The sequence below is a fragment of the Lolium perenne genome, chromosome 6 (genome assembly GCF_019359855.2).
Source record: "Lolium perenne isolate Kyuss_39 chromosome 6, Kyuss_2.0, whole genome shotgun sequence".
Taxonomy (NCBI): domain Eukaryota; kingdom Viridiplantae; phylum Streptophyta; class Magnoliopsida; order Poales; family Poaceae; genus Lolium; species Lolium perenne.
In genome coordinates this window covers 58,009,905-58,029,606 of record NC_067249.2, presented here as the reverse complement: position 1 = coordinate 58,029,606, position 19,702 = coordinate 58,009,905, and the positions used below count along the sequence as shown (strand labels likewise).

The 19,702-nt window shown below is 42.3% G+C and overlaps 2 protein-coding genes across 2 annotated transcripts; one reads left to right on the top strand and one right to left on the bottom strand.

Annotated features, from left to right (window-relative positions):
* Positions 1-3,604: 3,604 nt before the first annotated feature.
* Positions 3,605-7,721, bottom strand: LOC127308091 (nucleoid-associated protein At4g30620, chloroplastic). The gene is made up of 7 exons (XM_051338862.2): positions 7,536-7,721; positions 6,573-6,709; positions 5,691-5,800; positions 5,571-5,610; positions 4,375-4,446; positions 4,069-4,125; positions 3,605-3,979 (listed from the first exon to the last, which is right to left on the bottom strand). The coding sequence occupies exons 1-7, from the start codon at positions 7,606-7,608 to the stop codon at positions 3,905-3,907; spliced, it is 564 nt and encodes a 187-aa protein (XP_051194822.1). The 5' UTR covers positions 7,609-7,721; the 3' UTR covers positions 3,605-3,904.
* Positions 7,722-13,711: 5,990 nt separating this feature from the next.
* On the top strand, positions 13,712-19,550 carry LOC127308090 (ubiquitin carboxyl-terminal hydrolase 2). Its single transcript, XM_051338861.1, has 6 exons — positions 13,712-13,847; positions 14,119-14,201; positions 14,801-14,847; positions 18,242-18,288; positions 18,367-18,469; positions 18,551-19,550. Exons 2-6 carry the CDS (start codon positions 14,171-14,173, stop codon positions 19,310-19,312), a joined length of 990 nt encoding a protein of 329 aa, XP_051194821.1. The 5' UTR covers positions 13,712-13,847; positions 14,119-14,170; the 3' UTR covers positions 19,313-19,550.
* The last annotated feature ends 152 nt before the right edge of the window (positions 19,551-19,702 follow it).

Below are 19,702 nucleotides of genomic sequence, written 5' to 3'. Positions count from 1 at the left end.
ATTACGGTATACCTGTACGTAGGTATACTCTGTTTGGATATGGGTTTAGGAGGGCTCAAAATTAATTAATTAATTAATTAGCTAATTACCCGTTTTGTGGGAGGGGTTGTACTGAAGCAAGCCTCATATTATACTCGATGACTAAATGAAAAGCAAGTGAGATATAGCTAGCATTTCCCCTTTTCACTGAGTCTTCTTTGCTAAAATGGCATTCTTCAGCAGCTTCTTTAATTTTAGCATGACTACTCTAAAATCCGCAAGTTTTTATGAACCTTAATACTTCCTCTATCCCGGTTCATAGAGCCTGGGCGTATCCCTAGATCTTAAATTTGTAATACAAGTTATATGTAACAAAATATATTTTATTAGAAAGTTTAGATGTTGTACATTCTAATGATATAATTTTTTATTGTACAATTAATCTTATGTTTGTCAAATTGACCATATAAAGATATGTGCAAGTCCTATAAACAGGGACAGATGGAATACCTCTCTTGATAGGCTTTAAAGCCCCCAAGAAACCGAAACAAGAGATGCTTTTTTCGTCCAATAGAAGAGAGGATTCCCTTTTGGTCCCTTTTGAGATAGCCGTATGTTTACTTATATTGGTGTTTACTTATGTTGCTGTATAAAGCCTTGTGTTTGAACTGGACACGTTCCTAGTGTTGATAGGTATGAGGCATCTTTGCTAGTACAAGTATTGGACTTGATGGTGATGATTTGTGTGGCAAAAATATTTGTTAAAAAGTCGGGTGAGATCCCTGTGGCCTCCACCGCATTGTTTTTCGGAGTCATGAACTCTAGTCTTACTTTATTTTATTTTTAAGTCAGTTTATTTGTTTTACTATTAATGATTATATGTAGGTAAATTAACTGGTGCACCATCAAGTCCTAATTAAGCAACTGAGATAAGCAAAGCATTTCCACCTAGCACATCTATATATGTTTTTTTAATGGACATGCAGCAAAGGTGTACAGCTTTTACTCGGGACATCGAGTTAAGCCTAACAAACGATATTGTGTTGTGTGTACAAAATAAATAAGTAAAATGAGTACTAGACCGGCCGAGACTTGAAGAGTCTAAATATCTTGGCACGTCACATGCTTTCTTCCCAAATAACTCCATTTATTTCGTTATAGGCTAATGATTTCATCTCTAGATAGGTAGGAGCTAGGATGGCTTCATTTCGGTGAAGCATATATTCTCAGATTTGATAGAAATGCAGCTTTCTATCAAAGCAATCAAACACCATACCAAACATATGGTTTATATAAATCTGAGAATATATGCTTCGCCGAAATGCAGCTTTCTATCAAACTGCCCTTCCTTCATGACAGAAAGAAGCCTCATAAAACTGACGGCCCAATCGATGCTTTTTTTTAAACAGGGGCAAAAGCTTTGCCCAATCTATTAATTGAGAATATAATGCCTAGTTAATTAACGGAAAACCGGGTGAAAACCGTTATAACAAAAACACAAGAGAACAACACCCAACGCAAGCGAGTTCCCCACTAGACAAACCAACAAACTCTCTCAACCTTCTTCAACCGCAAACTCATGATGCCTGCATCGATGCATTTCTTCACAATGTAGCCATATCTTCCTCCATCTCTAGCCATTGACTGCAATGAGTCATCAACCTCCAAGCAATCAGTTGCAATCTTCAAGCCACCAACATTCGGATCACTAGCCAAAGTAAGAGCCTCGCGGCAGGCCAAACTTTCTAAGACTGTCGGATAGGTGATCCCCACAACTGTCAACACTGAACACCCAAGAAAATTCCCCTGACAATCTCTAGCTTGCAGCTACTCCACCCTTGGCTTGAGACTTCGCAGGTGATGGATCAAAATTGATCTTAACCACGTCCTGGGGAGGTGGCAGCGGTTTAGGTCCTGACATCCGCTCTGCTGCCTGTTTCGTCTGAGTCTTGGGTTTAGCCACACTCAGATCTTGCACAAGGCACTGAATAAAACTATGTGTAGATGATGGGCTTTGATGGTCAAATTCTTCATCAAGTAAGCTTTGTGTCTCGCATACCAAATGGCCCACGTAGTTATAAACTTATAATGGAGATGAACTCCTCATGCTTTACCGAGTTCATCATCTCAAAAATCCATAGCCTAGCATCTTCTTCTGAACTTTGGCAAAAGTGTTCAGCTAACTCTTCATCTGTTAAAGCCCAAACACATTTTGCTATATGACAGTCAATTAAGGCATGCCTCCAGTTATCTGAGGCTGAACCGAACAAACCGCAGCAGGGGGATGGTGCCATGTTTCTTCTGAATCTTGTTACATCTGTCGGTAAAGACTTTGTTGCTAATCTCCATAGGAAGATTTTTAGCTTGGATGGGGCCAGCACCTTCCACAGTGACGTCCTCCGTTTCCTCTGCTGAGCAGTATTTGAACTTGAACCAATCCCATCTAACCAATCTTCCTTTCTTTTCTTGGTTTACACTAGCATTCGATACGCTGATCTAACCAAGAATAAACCTTTTCGGTCATAATTCCATGCCCATGCATCCAGTTGATTCCTTGAGCTCAACGGAATATTGCATGTTACTTCGACATCCATTTCGACAAAGAACTCGAGCAACTTAGCTACATCCCACATCGCCTCTCAAGAAATGATAATCGGCCACCTTGAAAGGTGGATCGTCCTTGATGTAGGCCAGTGGTCAGCTGGTCGCAAATTGCCGGGTATCCACTTTGTATTCCACGGATTAATGTCCTCTCACGTCCCAACTCTGCTGATAAGTCCTTGACGAAGCACATCCACTCCATCAAGAATTGAGCACCAAATCTGAGACGGGTGACTCCCCAGTGGGGCTTCTAAATATTCCTTTTGGGAAGTAAATTGATTTCAGCAACCGTGCACTTAGCGAGCTTGGTACCTGTAGAATTATCCATGCCTGTTTTGCGAACAAAGAGATATTGAATAATTCAATGTCCCTAAACCCTATAGGCCTTCCAGATGTTTCAGACTTGTCAACACATCCCAAGAGATCCGGTGTGTCTTCCTTTTTTTCCTTCCTTACTTCCGCACATAAAGCTTTGAATTAGAGAATTTAAGTGATCGCATAAACACCTTGGTAAACAGAAGTCGACACCACTTGGGCAACTGACTTAATGAGAATCTCCTTCCTCCCACAAAAAAGAGTTGCTCCATCCATCCTAGAATTTTTCTCCATAGTCTATCATTCCAAGAATTTAAAGGATCCATTACGTGATGCATCCAGATACCTCTCACTCAGTGTTTCATTTCTCACATCAAATAAGCTTTTAACTTGCTCATGGGTAGCATTAGGGCAGCCCTTGCTGAAGAAAGCAGAGGACTTATCCATATTAATCCTTTGCCCAGACGCCAAACAGTGCAGAGCCATCTTGCATCTCCCTCACTCACCTTGAAAAGCAGCAGGCTATCATCCACAATCAAGAGGTGGTTTACTACTGGAGCAGATAACGCCACCTTAATTCCTTCGAGGTTTGACGACTGACTTCTATGTGTGGTCACTTCAGTAGCTCACCCTACTACAGAAAAATAGTAATAACAATATTCGGCCCAGTAATATGTTGGACTGAGGATGACCACGCTACAGCCCAATAGGAACTCAGGACGAATTTTTCATTATTTGTAAAATAGATTTCACTCTGCAGTTATTAGTTTACAAATGTTCTCCGGGGTGCCAGTCTACTAGCACAGAAGTAACATTCGCTGGTTTAAACAACACATTAGCACTACTGGTGTAACTATGATGTGCCAATGAGCAAGGAAACAGGTGTTTACAATTACAGTTCTTGCAAAACTAACCGATGTTGCAGAGAGGTTTAACTGATGACTCAATATGGCTAGAATACAAAACTGAGAGACGCTTCATTGTTGAAAAACATTCAAGTAGCAAGCCATCACTTGAGCCCATCGCCGAGCCCTGCAGGCATTCCTATGCTCTGTGCTAGATCAGCCATCCTTTCCTTCATTGCCTGCAGGTCATCAGCACGAGATCAGGTTAGTTTAAGACAACATTTCACACTGGAGCATGCAGCAGCAACAGCAGGAGCGGGATTCACACCTGGACGCTCCTCTGATGTGCATCCTTGTAGGCTTCATTGACCAGCTCAGATACTTTCTGCAAGTAAAGAGAAGTTATACCCAAGAAGTTACAACAGATCGATTATGTTTTGGTCTGCTAAACTGCGTTTGGTCAAATTTATATGTACATCATTTCTTTTAGAAGTAATTTATATGTAGAAAAAGCCATAGTTGGCTAACTTGGTAATCGTCGCATCAACCCTGCTCATAAAATCGATTATGTGACCATGAAAATTGTGGGTAATCTTCCAAGAAAATAATCAAACTAAGAAGTACATATGCATACCTCAGCACCCAGCTCCATTGCAGCCTCCGTGATTTCAACATTTATAGGTTGCTGGTTCCCAGAAAGTGTAACCTGTTTAACAGATCAGGTCAGATATGGTCTGGATAACCACCAGAAGTGCAATGCAACTTGTAGAGAAACACAAAAAAGATGCATAATTAGGATAGTCTCTTGCATATATAAGTAATAACATATAAATTTTAGCATTTTTTCACAAAAGCATTATTCTATAGGGTATAGCACAAGTCAAGATCTCATAACTATAGGATTAAAATGTGGAATGTTCCTGCAATCATATTATTATGGTCATTTCAGAAACTAAAACATTATTTATATGCTCCACATCACATGGATAGTAAGTTGTAACAGGATATTCCATTTTGCAACAGCCTTCCATGACCATGGTACATTAATTATTGACTATTATTGCCTTCCTGCCAACGGCTTTGATAGCTCTTCTATGCCGTACATAACAAAAACACGGACATGGTGTTTTGGTTCATAGGTATAGATGCACCTCTTATGAAAAATGCATTTTTAAATATATTTCAAAATGTCAAGAAGTTCTGGAAAAAATAACTGGGTGTACTTCCTGACACAAAGTTTTGCGGAAAAAGACATTTTCTGTAGCCTCTGTAAAAAATACAAAAAAATGTTATCTCGTGAAAACCTATTTTGGGGCACCAAAAATTGTCTTTATTACATAGGCCACAAAAAATATCATTTTTTGGCAAAACTTTGTGAGCGGACATAGAATGTCCAGATGTACACCCAGATATTTTTTTCGGAATTTTTGTACATTTTGAAATATGCTTTTCTGGTCAATGGGTGCATCTACACCTGAGCCAAAATGCATTTCCAACAAAACACAGAATATTTTAACTACCATTGGAATTGCATGGTCTTTCACTAGAATGTTAGCGAAGGCAAAGCTAAGAGGACTAACAGGTCAACTTGCTTAGTTCATATAGTCATCTAGAATTTGTAAAGATGCCACAAACTACAAGTTTAATAATACAACGTTATAATTGAAATGATTAGCTATGATACTTATGGCTGCTTCAACATGTTTTTCAGTAATCAATATCAATTGTTTGACAGAGGTAAACTAAGTTCGAAACGCAAGCAAAGCATACAGCTAGCAAGAGTGCAGTTAAGGAGAACACGACTGAACTCCTTGCAGGCTACAAGCATACCTTAATTAGCTCACCTTCACAATAGCCTTCAATCTCAGTCCTAAAAACATAAGGGGGGAAGTCACAAAATGCTACTTTGCAAAAGCATATGAAATATTACACAAATATCCAAATGCGTACGCTGCAAGCTCCTTTTGCACCCGCACAGCCTCCACTTGGACAACCATTTGAGCCTTCTTCACAGTTTCGTAAAGGTTTTGCATATTTCCAATATTTCCAAAGAGTCCTCCCTATGAGTAACAATAAAATGGTAGTGCTATAAGATGGTTTCACAAATACCTACTACACTTTGGGCATGTGCACAGAATGAAAGAAACATAAGCGGTTTGAGGCACGCAGACAAAATTTCATAAACAATTACACTGTCTGCTGAGAGAAATATGTACGAGCAGCTTAAATTTCGGCATGAGCAACGAAATATGCAATATTATTCGAGTATCCAAACAAAGTAAAAGATTCGCCCCTCGGGAACTCCATTATTAATATGCAATATTTCCTTTCAAGGAAAGGGAAGCTATTCACCAAAGCTATAATGATACAAAACAGATGGAAAAAAATATATACTAATACAGTAATACAGTAATATTAAAAATTTGAATTGACTGTTCAAAAGCAATTTCATCTGTTGATTATGGTCAAGCTAAGTTCTAGAAAGCTGGGACGATTCAAAGCTGCAGTAGCCCAACAATTTTCTAAACATGGAGTTTAAGGTCTCATCAGAATCTGCAAGGGTAAAAACTTCTGTAATCCGAATTAAGTAAATTGGCCATCTCCACAAGACAATCACATATATTGCCTTGAGCATAACTCGCTAGTCAAATAGGAAAAAAAGATAAGCAGTGCACAGGTTTAGATTGATTCGGGACTACATGAGGCAACGAATTCACAGTTGGTTTCATTCAAACAGGCATGCTTGAAGATCTTACTTAGCTATGTAAACCACAGAGTTACAAACAAAACAAAAAAAAAAAGCTAAAGAGTAAAGGTGAGCAACTTTCTTACTTTTGATGGTGCCTCGTCCCCGTTCTCGTCTTTCTCCTTCTTTCCTCCAAATAAACTGTACACCCGGAAGGATCTATTACTAGCTCTTTTCCAGGTGGAACATGGCAAGCAGAATGCACCTTCTACATTTATCCTACCTGAACAACAAATCAGGAACATGTATAAAGTGTGCCGATGTTACACCGATAAATTAACATAGAAGTACACACTGCAGCACAGAGATGAGAATGTCCCTGGTATAATGTTGGTGACTCCATCTTATACGATTTGCTTGAACAGGGAACAAATCGTAAAAGCTGGCGAGAACGATGAACCAAGTGAATCTAAGCATCAGAACTACATGTCCACAAGAGCTAAGCGGAACCAAGCTGTACCAAGTAGTACATAAAAGAAAATCAGAACCCTCCTAGGCCTCTCCGCACTGAAGCATCCTTGTAAACAAGATCACACCACATCTCATTCTGTTCTGGAGACAGATGGTTGACAAGTTGAACTGTGGAATGGTCGGAGTTAATGGATACATCAACCGACGCAAAATCTGCATTTCACCTCATACAATCAACATTTCACCTCCTAACAAGACTTCGTATCTCTGTCGCAAAACAAACTTCAGAGGTGTGCAGTAACAACACACGAACACGAAATGCTAGATTATCATTCGAATGGACCTTAGAGAACACATCCATATCGCTGGGCGAAACCCTAATTGCGTGCGTGGGGCCCCAACCCAGCTTGCAGCCGCGCTAATTGGAGCCACCCGACAAGCCGAACACCAATGGCGGGTTGGCAGGGCCGGGCGGCGCGGCGACGAGGTTTACGATCGATGCGGGTTTTGGCGGACAGGGATGGCGGGCAAATGGTAAATGGCGGAGCGGTGAAGGCGCCGCCGGCCGCCGGTGGCGGCAGCGGCGCGGTACGGATAAGTGGCTAAGACGCCGTAGAGAGCGGGGGGCGTCAACTTACGTGGTGAGTTGGAGGAGAGCGGCGAGAAGGAAGACTTGAAGGCCACCGGAGAGAGAGCTGTGGAGGAAGCCATGGTGGCGCTCGGGAGGGGCGATGGCGGAAGAAGGGGTGGCGAGAGAGAAGGGGAAAACGAACCTGGTTTTTGGGATAGAGATATTGTTGACGATGGGGAAAAAATGAGAGAGAAAATGGATATGTTTTTCCCTTTATTAGTGGGAGTGAGAGCTTTAGCTCTGCTCTATTGTCTGACATATTTTTCCCCTTGTTTTGGAGCTCTTTAATTCAAAGAAGTTTAGACAAATTTTTAAATAATGCAACTTTGGGAGCAGCCTTGTCTCATAAGAAAAACCCTAGCCACCGCCCCGTCTCCATTCGTCACTGACTGATCCACCGCCTCCTCTGCTTGTCGCTCTGGCTGCGAGAGGGGGTGACGACCTTGGACCTACGCTCAGCGCTACAGTTGGGTCAATCGGCAATGAACTTATGTGGCTATGGCGATGTTGCGTGGAACAAGAATAAGGTTTCCTCGTCTTCTCATCCACCTCGTCAGCGGAGATCTTGCCGATGGCATTGACGAGGGCGGAGAATCGTATGATCGTTGCTCCCTTGAAGCCGTGGATCTTGTATTATCTACATGTGTTGTAGGTTTGCTGTTAAGAGATTTGGACGGACTGAAGAGTTTAATGGCGACGGCTTCAGCTTTAGGGCTTTGGTCCTTAGGGGGAACATGCACGAATTCTTCCCGGTTTTCATCAACGTAGTTAGGTCAGCTCCCATAGGGTAGTAGCGACAGCAATGCGTCGGCGACTCGTTATGACATCAATAGTGGTCATTAGATGGTCCAAGGACCACGGTGTAAATTTTATTATGTTTGGGAAGCTTTTGGTCTTTGCTTGAAGCTTTATAATATATCTGGATCTTTCTAGGAAAAAAAAGAAAACTCCAAGTCCTTATGAGATTTGTATGAATGTTATTTGCAAAAACAATTCTACATAGCCTTTTGCACTATTTCAAAAAAAGTGCTGCATATGATGGTTGAGATTAACCAACCAACTAGCGGCATAAAGTTAGAACTTGCTAATTAATATGGATGTTTCTCAAGTTTTTTTTGTTTTCTAGACTCCCTAAAGTCAGATCCATTTGTACCACGAGTTTTTTTACAATCAATACCACATATATTCATAATAGCAAATAGTACATGGTATAGATACACGAGTTGTCTCCAACGATTACAAAATAAAGTCTAAAAGATACTAGCAAATCTTCGATTTATTATAAGATATCTTGCAACTTATAAGATATCTTATACATAACTCATATGATTTATTACTACCGTTGACAAAATTGTTTCTTGTTTTCAAAATGAAAGCTCTAGCACAAATATAGTAATCCATGCTTCCCTCTGCGAAGGCCTTTCTTCTACTTTATTGTTGAGTCAGTTTACCTATTCTTTCTATCTTAGAAGCAAACACGTGTATCAACTGTGTGCATTGATTCTTACATGTTTACCTATTGCACTTGTTATATTACTTTGTGTTGACAATTATCCATGAGATAAATATGTTGAAATTGAAAGCAACCGCTGAAACTTATATCTTCCTTTGTGTTGTTTCAAAGCTTTCTACTAAGAATTTATTGCTTATGAGTTAACTGTTATGCAAGTTTATTGATGCTTGTCTTGAAAGTATTATTCATGAAAAGTCTTTGCTATATGATTCATTTGTTTACTCATTATCTTCATCATTGCTTCGAATCGCTGCATTCATCTCATGTGCTTTACAATAGTATTGATCAAGATTATGATAGCATGTCACTTCAGAAATTATCTTTGTTATCGTTTACCTACTCGAGGGCGAGTAGGAACTAAGCTTGGGGATGCTTGATACGTCCCAAACGTATCTATAATTTCTTATGTTCCATGCTACTTTTATGATGATACTCACATGTTTTATGCACATTATATGTCGTTATTACGCATTTTTCGGCACTAACCTATTGACGAGATGCCGAAGAGCAGATTCTTTGTTTCTCTGCTTTTTTTGGTTTCAGAAATCCTAGTAAGGAAATATTCTCGAATTGGACGAAATCAACGCCCAGGGTCCTATTTTCACAAGAAGCTTCCGTAAGACCGAAGAGGATAAGAAGTGGGGCCACGAGGCGGCCACACGCTAGGCGGCGCGGCCCGGCCTTGGCCGCGCCGGGCCTGTTGTGTGGGGCCCTCGTGTGGCCCCCGACCTGCCCTTCCGCCTACTTAAAGCCTCCGTCGCGAAACCCCCGATCGAGAGCCACGATACGGAAAACCTTCCAGAGACGCCGCCGCCGCCAATCCCATCTCGGGGATTCAGAGATCGCCTCCGCACCGCCGAGAGGGGAATCATCTCCCGGAGGAATCTTCATCGCCATGATCGCCTCCGGATTGATGTGTGAGTAGTTCACCCCTGGACCATGGGTCCATAACAGTAGCTAGATGGTCGTCTTCTCCTAATTGTGCTATCATGCTCGATCTTGTGAGCTGCCTATCATGATCAAGATCGTTTCTTTGTAATCCTACATGTTGTGTTTGTTGGGATCCGATGGATATTGAATACTATGTCAAGTTGATTATCAATCTATCATATATGAGTTGTTTATGTTCTTGCATGCTCTCCGTTGCTAGTAGAGGCTCTGACCAAGTTGATACTTGTGACTCCAAGAGGGAGTATTTATGCTCGATAGTGGGTTCATGCCTCCATTAAATCTGGGACAAGGATGAAAGTTCTAAGGTTGTGGATGTGTTGTTGCCACTAGGGATAAAACATCGATGCTTTGTCTAAGGATATTTGTGTTGATTACATTACGCACCATACTTAATGCAATTGTCTGTTGCTTGCAACTTAATACCGGAAGGGGTTCGGATGATAACCTGAAAGTGGACTTTTTAGGCATAGATGCATGCTGGATGGCGGTCTATGTACTTTGTCGTAATGCCCTGATTAAATGTCATAGTACTCATCATGATATATGTATGTGCATTGTTATGGCTTCTTTATTTGTTAATTGCCCAACTGTAATTCGTTCACCCAACATGCTATTTATCTTATGGGAGAGACACCGCTAGTGAACTGTGGACTCCGGTCTATTCTTTACATCTGAAATACAATCTACTGCAATTGTTCTTTATTGTTCTTCGCAAACAATCATCTTCCACACAATACGGTTAATCCTTTGTTCACAGCAAGCCGGTGAGATTGACAACCTCGCTGTTACGTTGGGGCAAAGTACTTTGGTTGTGTTGTGCAGGTTCCACGTTGGCGCCGGAATCCCTGGTGTTGCGCCGCACTACATTCCGCCACCATCAACCTTCAACGTGCTTCTTGACTCCTACTGGTTCGATTAAACCTTGGTTTCTTACTGCGGGAAACTTGCTACTGTGCGCATCACACCTTCCTCTTGGGGTTCCCAACGGACGTGTCAACTACACGCATCAGCAGCTAAAGATAGATAACAAATCATAGACATGTAAGTACCAATGAAGGTTCTCCCATAATTTTAATTTGAGCCGCAATGTCAAGGCCGCGTGCATGCGCGCAACCATTAAAATAGTCAATCAACATCGGCAAGAGTATCAACACCAGTATGTCAGGGAATAAAAACCGATCAGTCTTGTCGACGTTGATGGCAAGCCGAGAGTACGAATCACCATTGTTGAGGACGTAGCAACAGGGACAAAAACTGCGAGGATAATCCTCCTCGCGGCAACCATGAGAAAAGATCCAAGATCGATCTGGCGAAGCAAGATCTGAACACCCATACCTAGATAATTGTAATCTTTCAACACCACCATTAACGTCAGAAAGGAGATCTCGTCGTCGAACGAAAGGCCGAAGATCACTTATTGCAGACGATGCCATCTCCATTGCGGGGAAACCAACAAGAAAACGGCGACCAAAACCCTAACATAGACTACTGAAAAGACTACTTTTATTGAAAACTCCACGCGATCGGGTTCCCCACTCCTCCCGACACCGGCGAAGCCGGCCGGCGGAGGGGGAACCGATCTATGGAGGAGGCTGCGGCAGCTAGGGTTTTTCTCTAGAGGCGTCGGCTGGCGCTACCAGCTGTTGACGAGTTAAAATTAGTTGTTCGGCAATATAATGATCTTTTGTATCACGGGTTAAATTGATTGTATGATAATATGAGGGTTCATTTTCATCACGAGTCCAAATGAATGTTCAATAACATAAAAAATATAATACTTCTTTACAAAAATAAAGATTGTTATCGTCATAAAGACAACATGATATTAGGAGGTGTTGAAGGATGATGAGTCATGTTATAGATGGAGTATGGGATGTATATGTGTATGGGGGTATTACAATGAAGGTCGGCGTACAATGAAGAGTTTTAACATACATATTTTTTTAATAGGCGTGGGTGTCTCATCGAAGAGGGGTTTAGTCCTATGTTGGGAGTGGGTCACAAATAAACAGGCATGGTACTTCTTCACATGTTCACAATCGAGGATAGGGGAGTGATGCTTGAGACTTCTTCCAATGGCCCATTCAAGTTTTTAGTGTCAAGGCTTGGATCTCCTTTCAAAGGTCCCGAGGTAGCTTCCTCTCCACCAATCCTTTTTATCAAGCCCCTATGGGGCCTCTCCCATTGAGTTGTATGCCCCATGGAAGCTATTTGTAGGCTCGGGGTCCTTCATCAATGGCTAAGGCTACCCATAAGGGAGAGAAACTGGCGTAGAATGGTAAAACTTTACTGCTAGATCATGGTGGATTAGTTAGCTAGAGGGGGTGTCCATATTCTATGGTAGACCACGTCCTCTCATCCCTCACCATATGTGGTCTTCTTTTGAGTTGGGTCTTCTTGTTGCCTCTTTCTCTATTCGTTTGACTTGTGGACCATGGTTATGATCTTGAACCCTCATTTAATTGACTTAACCTTGACTAACATCGTGTGAAATGTCATACATGTTGTACTTGACATGACTGTGAGTAGAGTTATTTATACCCAAAACAAAGATAATTCTGCTGATTATAATTTTGTCATTCACGTTTACCTAATTTCTTTCATCTTACTCTTGTTGCATTTTCACGCTTCTTTACGGTGCCACAAAAACAATAAAGGCAGGGTTGTTGTTAAATGATGTGGGGTTTGAGGATTGGAGAGGCGGCATCCGGGACTCCTAGAAAATATTATGTGTTGGTTGACCCGAAGAATTTTACACACACAAGATAAATAGTAATGAAAAAATGTTGAAGTAAACTCGCACAATTGTTTTTATAATAAGTTTTGATTAATAGGAGCACCACAAGGAGTCAACAACTGACACACGTCACTCTCAAACACAAGATTTTCATCGTGTGATCGTGATATGAAATGCCTTTAGAGAGCTAATGTAACAACCACACCATCTCTGCGTCAGACCTATTACCCATGAAAGATCTTTATGATCTCTAGATTGACCATATAGACTAACACTAGTCTTTTAAGCGCCCTTTGTCCTCACTCATGAGTTTTCGAGAATCGCTTTTCGGGCAATCACCATCCTCAAATTGCTCCAAGACAAACAAGTTAAACTTGAAGGTTTTTTGTGCACTAGGACAAACACGTGCTTAACCTGAAGTTTCTTTGTTGATGAGCTTTTAGAAAAGAAGATGCATCTTATTGGTATAATTTTCCTATAAATTATGTTAAGCCCACGGGCTAGGATCCAACACCAATGGTGGTTGGCACACCAAACCTTGTCCAATGATCCTATTTCACACAAACAATAGCCCTACTGTAGATTTGAGTAGACAAATTTACCGAGTTTCTATAAAACAAATAATGTGGACTTTGAACGAAAATCCACTTTTGAACTTGGGAGCATATGCTCCTGCAACCCAAGAAAATCATTTTTAAATATTAAAAAATTCTGAACAAAAATTTGTCGCGTATATGTCGATATTATATGCGCGCACGCCAAATTTCAGGAAAAAGGAATGTCTCGTAAAAAGCTTTTTTAAAGCATTAAATTTGTCTTTTTTACACACGCCATATAAATATCGGTTTTTCATGAAACGACTTCAAGAGTACGGATTATGTCGAGATATATGCGTATTTTTTTGTTCAGAATTTTTTAACATTTTATAGTGCATTCAAAAGTCACTTCAAAAACCGGGAGCATATGCTCCCGGGACTTTGAGTTTATTTCTAAACTGGCCCAAAAGGTAAAAGAATACGGCTTGCCTATCCGTCCGTTTGCCTCTTCCTCTTCGTTCGCCTCTTCCAGCAACGCCGGCGGCGACCAGAGGAGCCAGCGGGTCCTTGCCGACGGCGTAGGTGAGATCAGGCGCCCCTCCCTTCCTCTTTTCCGTCATCTCCTCTCCTCTCCCCTCCCAGCCTACCAAGCTCCAGCCTGCCGCAGCTCTGCCCTAGAGTTGCCGCCGCCGCCGCCCTCACGCGCGCGTCGCCGTCGCCGCCGCCGCCGTCTCCGTCGCGTGCTTACTATCCCCACCAAGTCCGCACTCTTGGATAATTGGGTTTTGAGATATGCTCGCCAAGTGATTACTTAAACCCCAAACAAACTAACCCCCACAGTTTTGGTGTGTAGATCCGCCCCGGCTCTACCGGACTCTTCGCGGATTTGCAGAGCACTCCTCATCATGTCTTGGGCGGCAATCGAGAATGATCCTGGTAAATTTTACCTTCCGTTATCTCACTAGTTTAACTGGAAATTTAGAGGATTTGGAGTGACTACTTGGATTACTAAGCTTCATGTAAGGTGCTAGTGGCATTTGTGATTACTAATCTTTGCTCTTGGACCCTTGTGTTGTAAGTTGCTACTTAGTCAATCTGTTTGATTTACTATTTAGTAGTAATAGAAGGTTGAGATGTGTGCATCATCACCTATTTCGCCCCTGGAGATTGCCCAGCTGTTTCCTCAGGTTGTTTACGTATGGGATAACTTGCACTGTAACCTATCGATTGAAGTTTAATGTGGATATGAGTAATAAAATGTCCGTTTGCAATTCAGAATTTACAGTAGTCCGTACTTATGCTTCTGCATTTTGAGTCATGAGGAAGTTCCTCTCGTACTAAGTTATTCAACTGTGCATTCATTCTCCCTCCCTTAACAAGTGTCAGTGCAACGGTGAAACAAAACTTGACTCATCTTCCAAACCATGCTATTATATGTTAGCTACATGATATAACTATACCGCTGTTAATTTATGACCTTTAATCTTTCCCAAGGAAAGAGGAAAGAACCATATTAATTTCTGCATATTGTGTAGGTGTTTTTACCGAACTGTTGCAACATATGCAGTTGAAGGGTCTCCAAGTAAGTATTCACCTACCCACCTGTTCACTATTTTAACAAGTCAGCACTAAGGGGCACTAATCACTCTATGCATTAGTACAGAAGTTAAGAATGTCGGTCCCATGTTTTGCATTCAAGCCTCCCATAACAAAAATAAAATTTGCTATTTTTTCCAAGGAAGGGGTAAAATTTAATCTTGCTTTTTTGTTTCATGATTCGATTGACATTTAGGCTTCTAGATTTACCCATCCTCAAAAATACTAAAACTATGTTTTGAAATACAGCAATTCAACTATTCTTTTTTTCTTTTGAAAAATGTTGGCAGGCTATGCATGCAATGCACTACAATTCGGTGTATGTTTTGGGAGTTCATAATAGGGTTCTAGTTTCTACATGTGCTTCTTTCTACGTAACTTGTGATACTTGATGTAACATCCTGATTTTTACGGACCCGAATTTTTTATCTCTAAAACAAAGGATGTTGCAACACGGTCAAATAAAACAAATATTTTATTTGGAGTTGTTAAAATTATTTCTTTGAAATTATTTCTTTGAAATTATTTTAATATATGTTTGTACTTTCATTTGAATCTGCTTTTAACTGCCGATTTACTTGGTTCTTCCTGAAATCTATTTGTTTTGTTCAATGGTCGTACACACATACTCATCCGGGCATACGATTTTTTTTTAGACAGCCCTATATTGTATGAAGCTAACCAATTCAATTATTTCCCTAGTACTTATCTCTCTATTCTTTTCCCTTACACGATGCTGCATGCACCAAATCCTGTCCATCGCATATTCTCTTCTTGTATGGGTTCTTTCTTTGCCGAAGCTAGCAGCCCACTGTGTTTACTTTTGGTTTGCCTAGCAGCAACGATGCAGCCCAGCCAAACAAGCCCACCGTAGACCCCAACCAGATCAGCAGCCCAGCTAGTCGGGATAGTACTAGACAACCCTGAGTCCTGGCACGCGAGGAGACCGACCGCAAAACGTACAAGTCCGCACCCAGCTTTTCAATCAAGCCAACCCTGCCACCCAGCCGAGCGAGACTCGCTCGCTCTCATCTTCGCACGCACCAGGACACCGCCGCAGAACCAAGCAAGCGAACCGTTGCACTGCATCGTCTTCCCTAACGCACGCACGTACATGAATGACCAGTGGAAACGCCACCATGAACTGCGTCATTTATCTCAGGCTTCAACCTGTCTTTAAGCACGTCCATTAGAGCACAAGTTTTTCCTTATATACAGCCTCAGATCGACGCCCACGCTCTGCAACTTCAGCCCACGCCACCACCTGAGCCATAGGCTTACCCATCACTCCAATCTCTCAAGAACGCCGACGGACGCCGTTCGCGTTCCCGACGACCCCGACCACCAGGAGCGGAGCTGCTGCGCCAGGAGGAACACGGCAGGAAGGGGAGTTCATTCACGGAACCAGAAGGCCGAGCTGCTGACCACCGACGACACCCACGACAACGCCCTCGACTCCGGCCGTCGACTTCAACCACAAACTGCGTCACGCTGGGTGAGCACGAGTGAATTCCCTTGCACACACACACACACTTCTCATCTAGTGGCCTACCTCCTAGACATGATTTCCGGCCTTAGTTCTATAGTTTGTCATGTCGCCGGTGAACCGAATGCCACCGGATGGCATCAGCGTTCTAGCACCTTGCACAACTCGAACTCACACAAGCCCAACATAGAAAGTGTGTCAAATGCTCTTAGAAACCCAGTAGTGGTATTAGTTTTCTTAGTTGATGGGGGAATTTCGATTTTATGAATGCATGCTTGTATTGTCGTGTGTTCATTGTCTAGACCGTAGTCTGCAACTTGCTAGAACAGTTGTAGATTGTTTCAGAGCATGCATACTAGGTTTGATACATATCGCTATATTCCAAGCTGGCTACGGTATGTATCAAACCTAGTATACATGTTCTAGCAAGTTGCAGACTACGGTCTAGACAATGAACACACGACAATACAAGCATGCATTCATAAAATCGAAATTCCCCCATCAACTAAGAAAACTAATACCACTACTGGGTTTCTAAGAGCATTTGACACACTTTCTATGTTGGGCTTGTGTGAGTTCGAGTTGTGCAAGGTGCTAGAACGCTGATGCCATCCGGTGGCATTCGGTTCACCGGCGACATGACAAACTATAGAACTAAGGCCGGAAATCATGTCTAGGAGGTACGCCACTAGATGAGAAGTGTGTGTGTGTGCAAGGGAATTCACTCGTGCTCACCCAGCGTGACGCAGTTTGTGGTTGAAGTCGACGGCCGGAGTCGAGGGCGTTGCCGTGGGTGTCGTCGGTGGTCAGCAGCTCGGCCTTCTGGTTCCGTGAATGAACTCCCCTTCCTTCCGTGATCCTCCTGGCGCAGCAGCTCCGCTCCTGGTGGTCGGGGTCGTCGGGAACGCGAACGGCGTCCGTCGGCGTTCTTGAGAGATTGGAGTGATGGGTAAGCCTATGGCTCAGGTGGTGGCGTGGGCTGAAGTTGCAGAGCGTGGGCGTCGATCTGAGGCTGTATATAAGGAAAAACTTGTGCTCTAATGGACGTGCTTAAAGACAGGTTGAAGCCTGAGATAAATGACGCAGTTCATGGTGGCGTTTCCACTGGTCATTCATGTACGTGCGTGCGTTAGGGAAGACGATGCAGTGCAACGGTTCGCTTGCTTGGTTCTGCGGCGGTGTCCTGGTGCGTGCGAAGATGAGAGCGAGCGAGTCTCGCTCGGCTGGGTGGCAGGGTTGGCTTGATTGAAAAGCTGGGTGCGGACTTGTACGTTTTGCGGTCGGTCTCCTCGCGTGCCAGGACTCAGGGTTGTCTAGTACTATCCCGACTAGCTGGGCTGCTGATCTGGTTGGGGTCTACGGTGGGCTTGTTTGGCTGGGCTGCATCGTTGCTGCTAGGCAAACCAAAAGTAAACACAGTGGGCTGCTAGCTTCGGCAAAGAAAGAACCCATACAAGAAGAGAATATGCGATGGACAGGATTTGGTGCATGCAGCATCGTGTAAGGGAAAAGAATAGAGAGATAAGTACTAGGGAAATAATTGAATTGGTTAGCTTCATACAATATAGGGCTGTCTAAAAAAAAATCGTATGCCCGGATGAGTATGTGTGTACGACCATTGAACAAAACAAATAGATTTCAGGAAGAACCAAGTAAATCGGCAGTTAAAAGCAGATTCAAATGAAAGTACAAACATATATTAAAATAATTTCAAAGAAATAATTTCAAAGAAATAATTTTAACAACTCCAAATAAAATATTTGTTTTATTTGACCGTGTTGCAACATCCTTTGTTTTAGAGATAAAAAATTCGGGTCCGTAAAAATCAGGATGTTACACTTGACCTCCTAAAAACTGGCATTCTATGATATTCCATGTTATTATTCCTTTACAGGTCGATGAACTCTACTCGCTTGATCTGGATGCCCTCAATGATCTTCAGTATGTCGTACTTGCTGCCTGTTACCATGAATGCTGTTTTTCCTGAATCAACTGTGTCAAACAATTGGTATCTTGCAGGCCAATTTATGGGCTTATAATTCTGTACAAATGGCGACCTCCAGAGAAAGATGAGCGCCCTGTCATCAAGGATTCAGTTCCAAATCTGTTCTTTGCCAATCAGGTCAGAACATATTTACGTTGAGTGTTTTATGCCATGTTTACTCTGCATCTTTTTTATAACCAGGCCTTCTTTTACTCGCAGATAATTAACAATGCATGTGCAACCCAAGGTATCGTTTCTGTTCTATTGAACTCTTCTGGCATCACCCTGAGTGATGACCTCAGAAAGCTGAAGGAGTTCGCAAAGGACTTGCCACCAGAGCTCAAAGGATTGGCTATAGTAAATTGTGAAAGCATCCGTATGACAAGTAACTCATTTGCAAGGTCAGAAGACCCCGAGGAACAGAAATCGTCTAGCAAGGATGATGATGTCTACCATTTCATTAGCTATGTTCCTGTTGATGGTGTCGTGTATGAGCTTGATGGACTAAAAGAAGGACCTACTAGCCTGGGAAAGTGCCCAGGTGGTATTGGTGAGATGGGGTGGCTGAAGATGGTGCAGCCTGTCATTCAGGAACACATTGATAAGTTTTCTCAGAATGAGATCAGGTTCAGTGTCATGGCTATCACAAAGAACCGGAAGGATATGTACATGGTAGAGCTCAAGGAACTTCAGAGGAAGAGGGAGAACCTCTTGTCACAAATGGGCGATCCTTCTGCCAATCGCCAAAGGCCATCTGTTGAGCGGTCACTTGCAGAGGTTGCTGCTCAGATTGAGGCTGTGAGCGAGAAGATCATAATGGAGGAAGAGAAGTCAAAGAAGTGGAAGACAGAGAACATTAGGAGAAAGCACAACTACGTGCCTTTCTTGTTCAATTTCCTTAAGATCCTTGAGGAGAAGCAGCAGCTGAAGCCCCTGATAGAGAAGGCAAAGCGGAATTCTCACAGCCGTAACCCCAAGTGAAATCTGCATTGTAAAATTTTACCGTTCTGATTGTTTCATTGTCTTGTAGAGATGACCCTGACTTGCTTTGTGTTCTTATGGCTGACTGACTGGCTTTGTTTTCTCACCTAATATGCTAGTAGCTCCAGTCTTAGATAGGGCATGCATTTTACAGTCCTAGTATATTCAGGCAAATCATGTAGAGGAGCACCGTGACTTTATCAGAATTATATGCGCATTTAAGGATTGTTTCCTTGTTTGACTGTTCCCAAAATTTTGCATGAGTAGTTCCACATAGAAAATTAGTGAGTCGGTAGCAAATATGCTGAATATTTGACATTTATGAGCAGGTTCTTAGGATTAAGTTCCAATAGCTTCCAGAATAATAGTATCTCAAGTCGTTTTGACATG

Coding starts and splice junctions, on each gene's coding strand:
- LOC127308090 (XM_051338861.1), top strand. CDS start 14,171: ATGTCTTGGGCGGCAATCGAGAATGATCCTG. Junction 14,202..14,800: donor GGCAATCGAGAATGATCCTG/GTAAATTTTACC, acceptor CATATTGTGTAG/GTGTTTTTACCGAACTGTTG. Junction 18,470..18,550: donor ATCTGTTCTTTGCCAATCAG/GTCAGAACATAT, acceptor TTTTACTCGCAG/ATAATTAACAATGCATGTGC.
- LOC127308091 (XM_051338862.2), bottom strand. CDS start 7,608: ATGGCTTCCTCCACAGCTCTCTCTCCGGTGGCCTTCAAGTCTTCCTTC. Junction 4,447..5,570: donor GTGAAGGTGAGCTAATTAAG/GTATGCTTGTAG, acceptor TCTGTTAAACAG/GTTACACTTTCTGGGAACCA. Junction 4,126..4,374: donor CAATGGAGCTGGGTGCTGAG/GTATGCATATGT, acceptor CTTTACTTGCAG/AAAGTATCTGAGCTGGTCAA.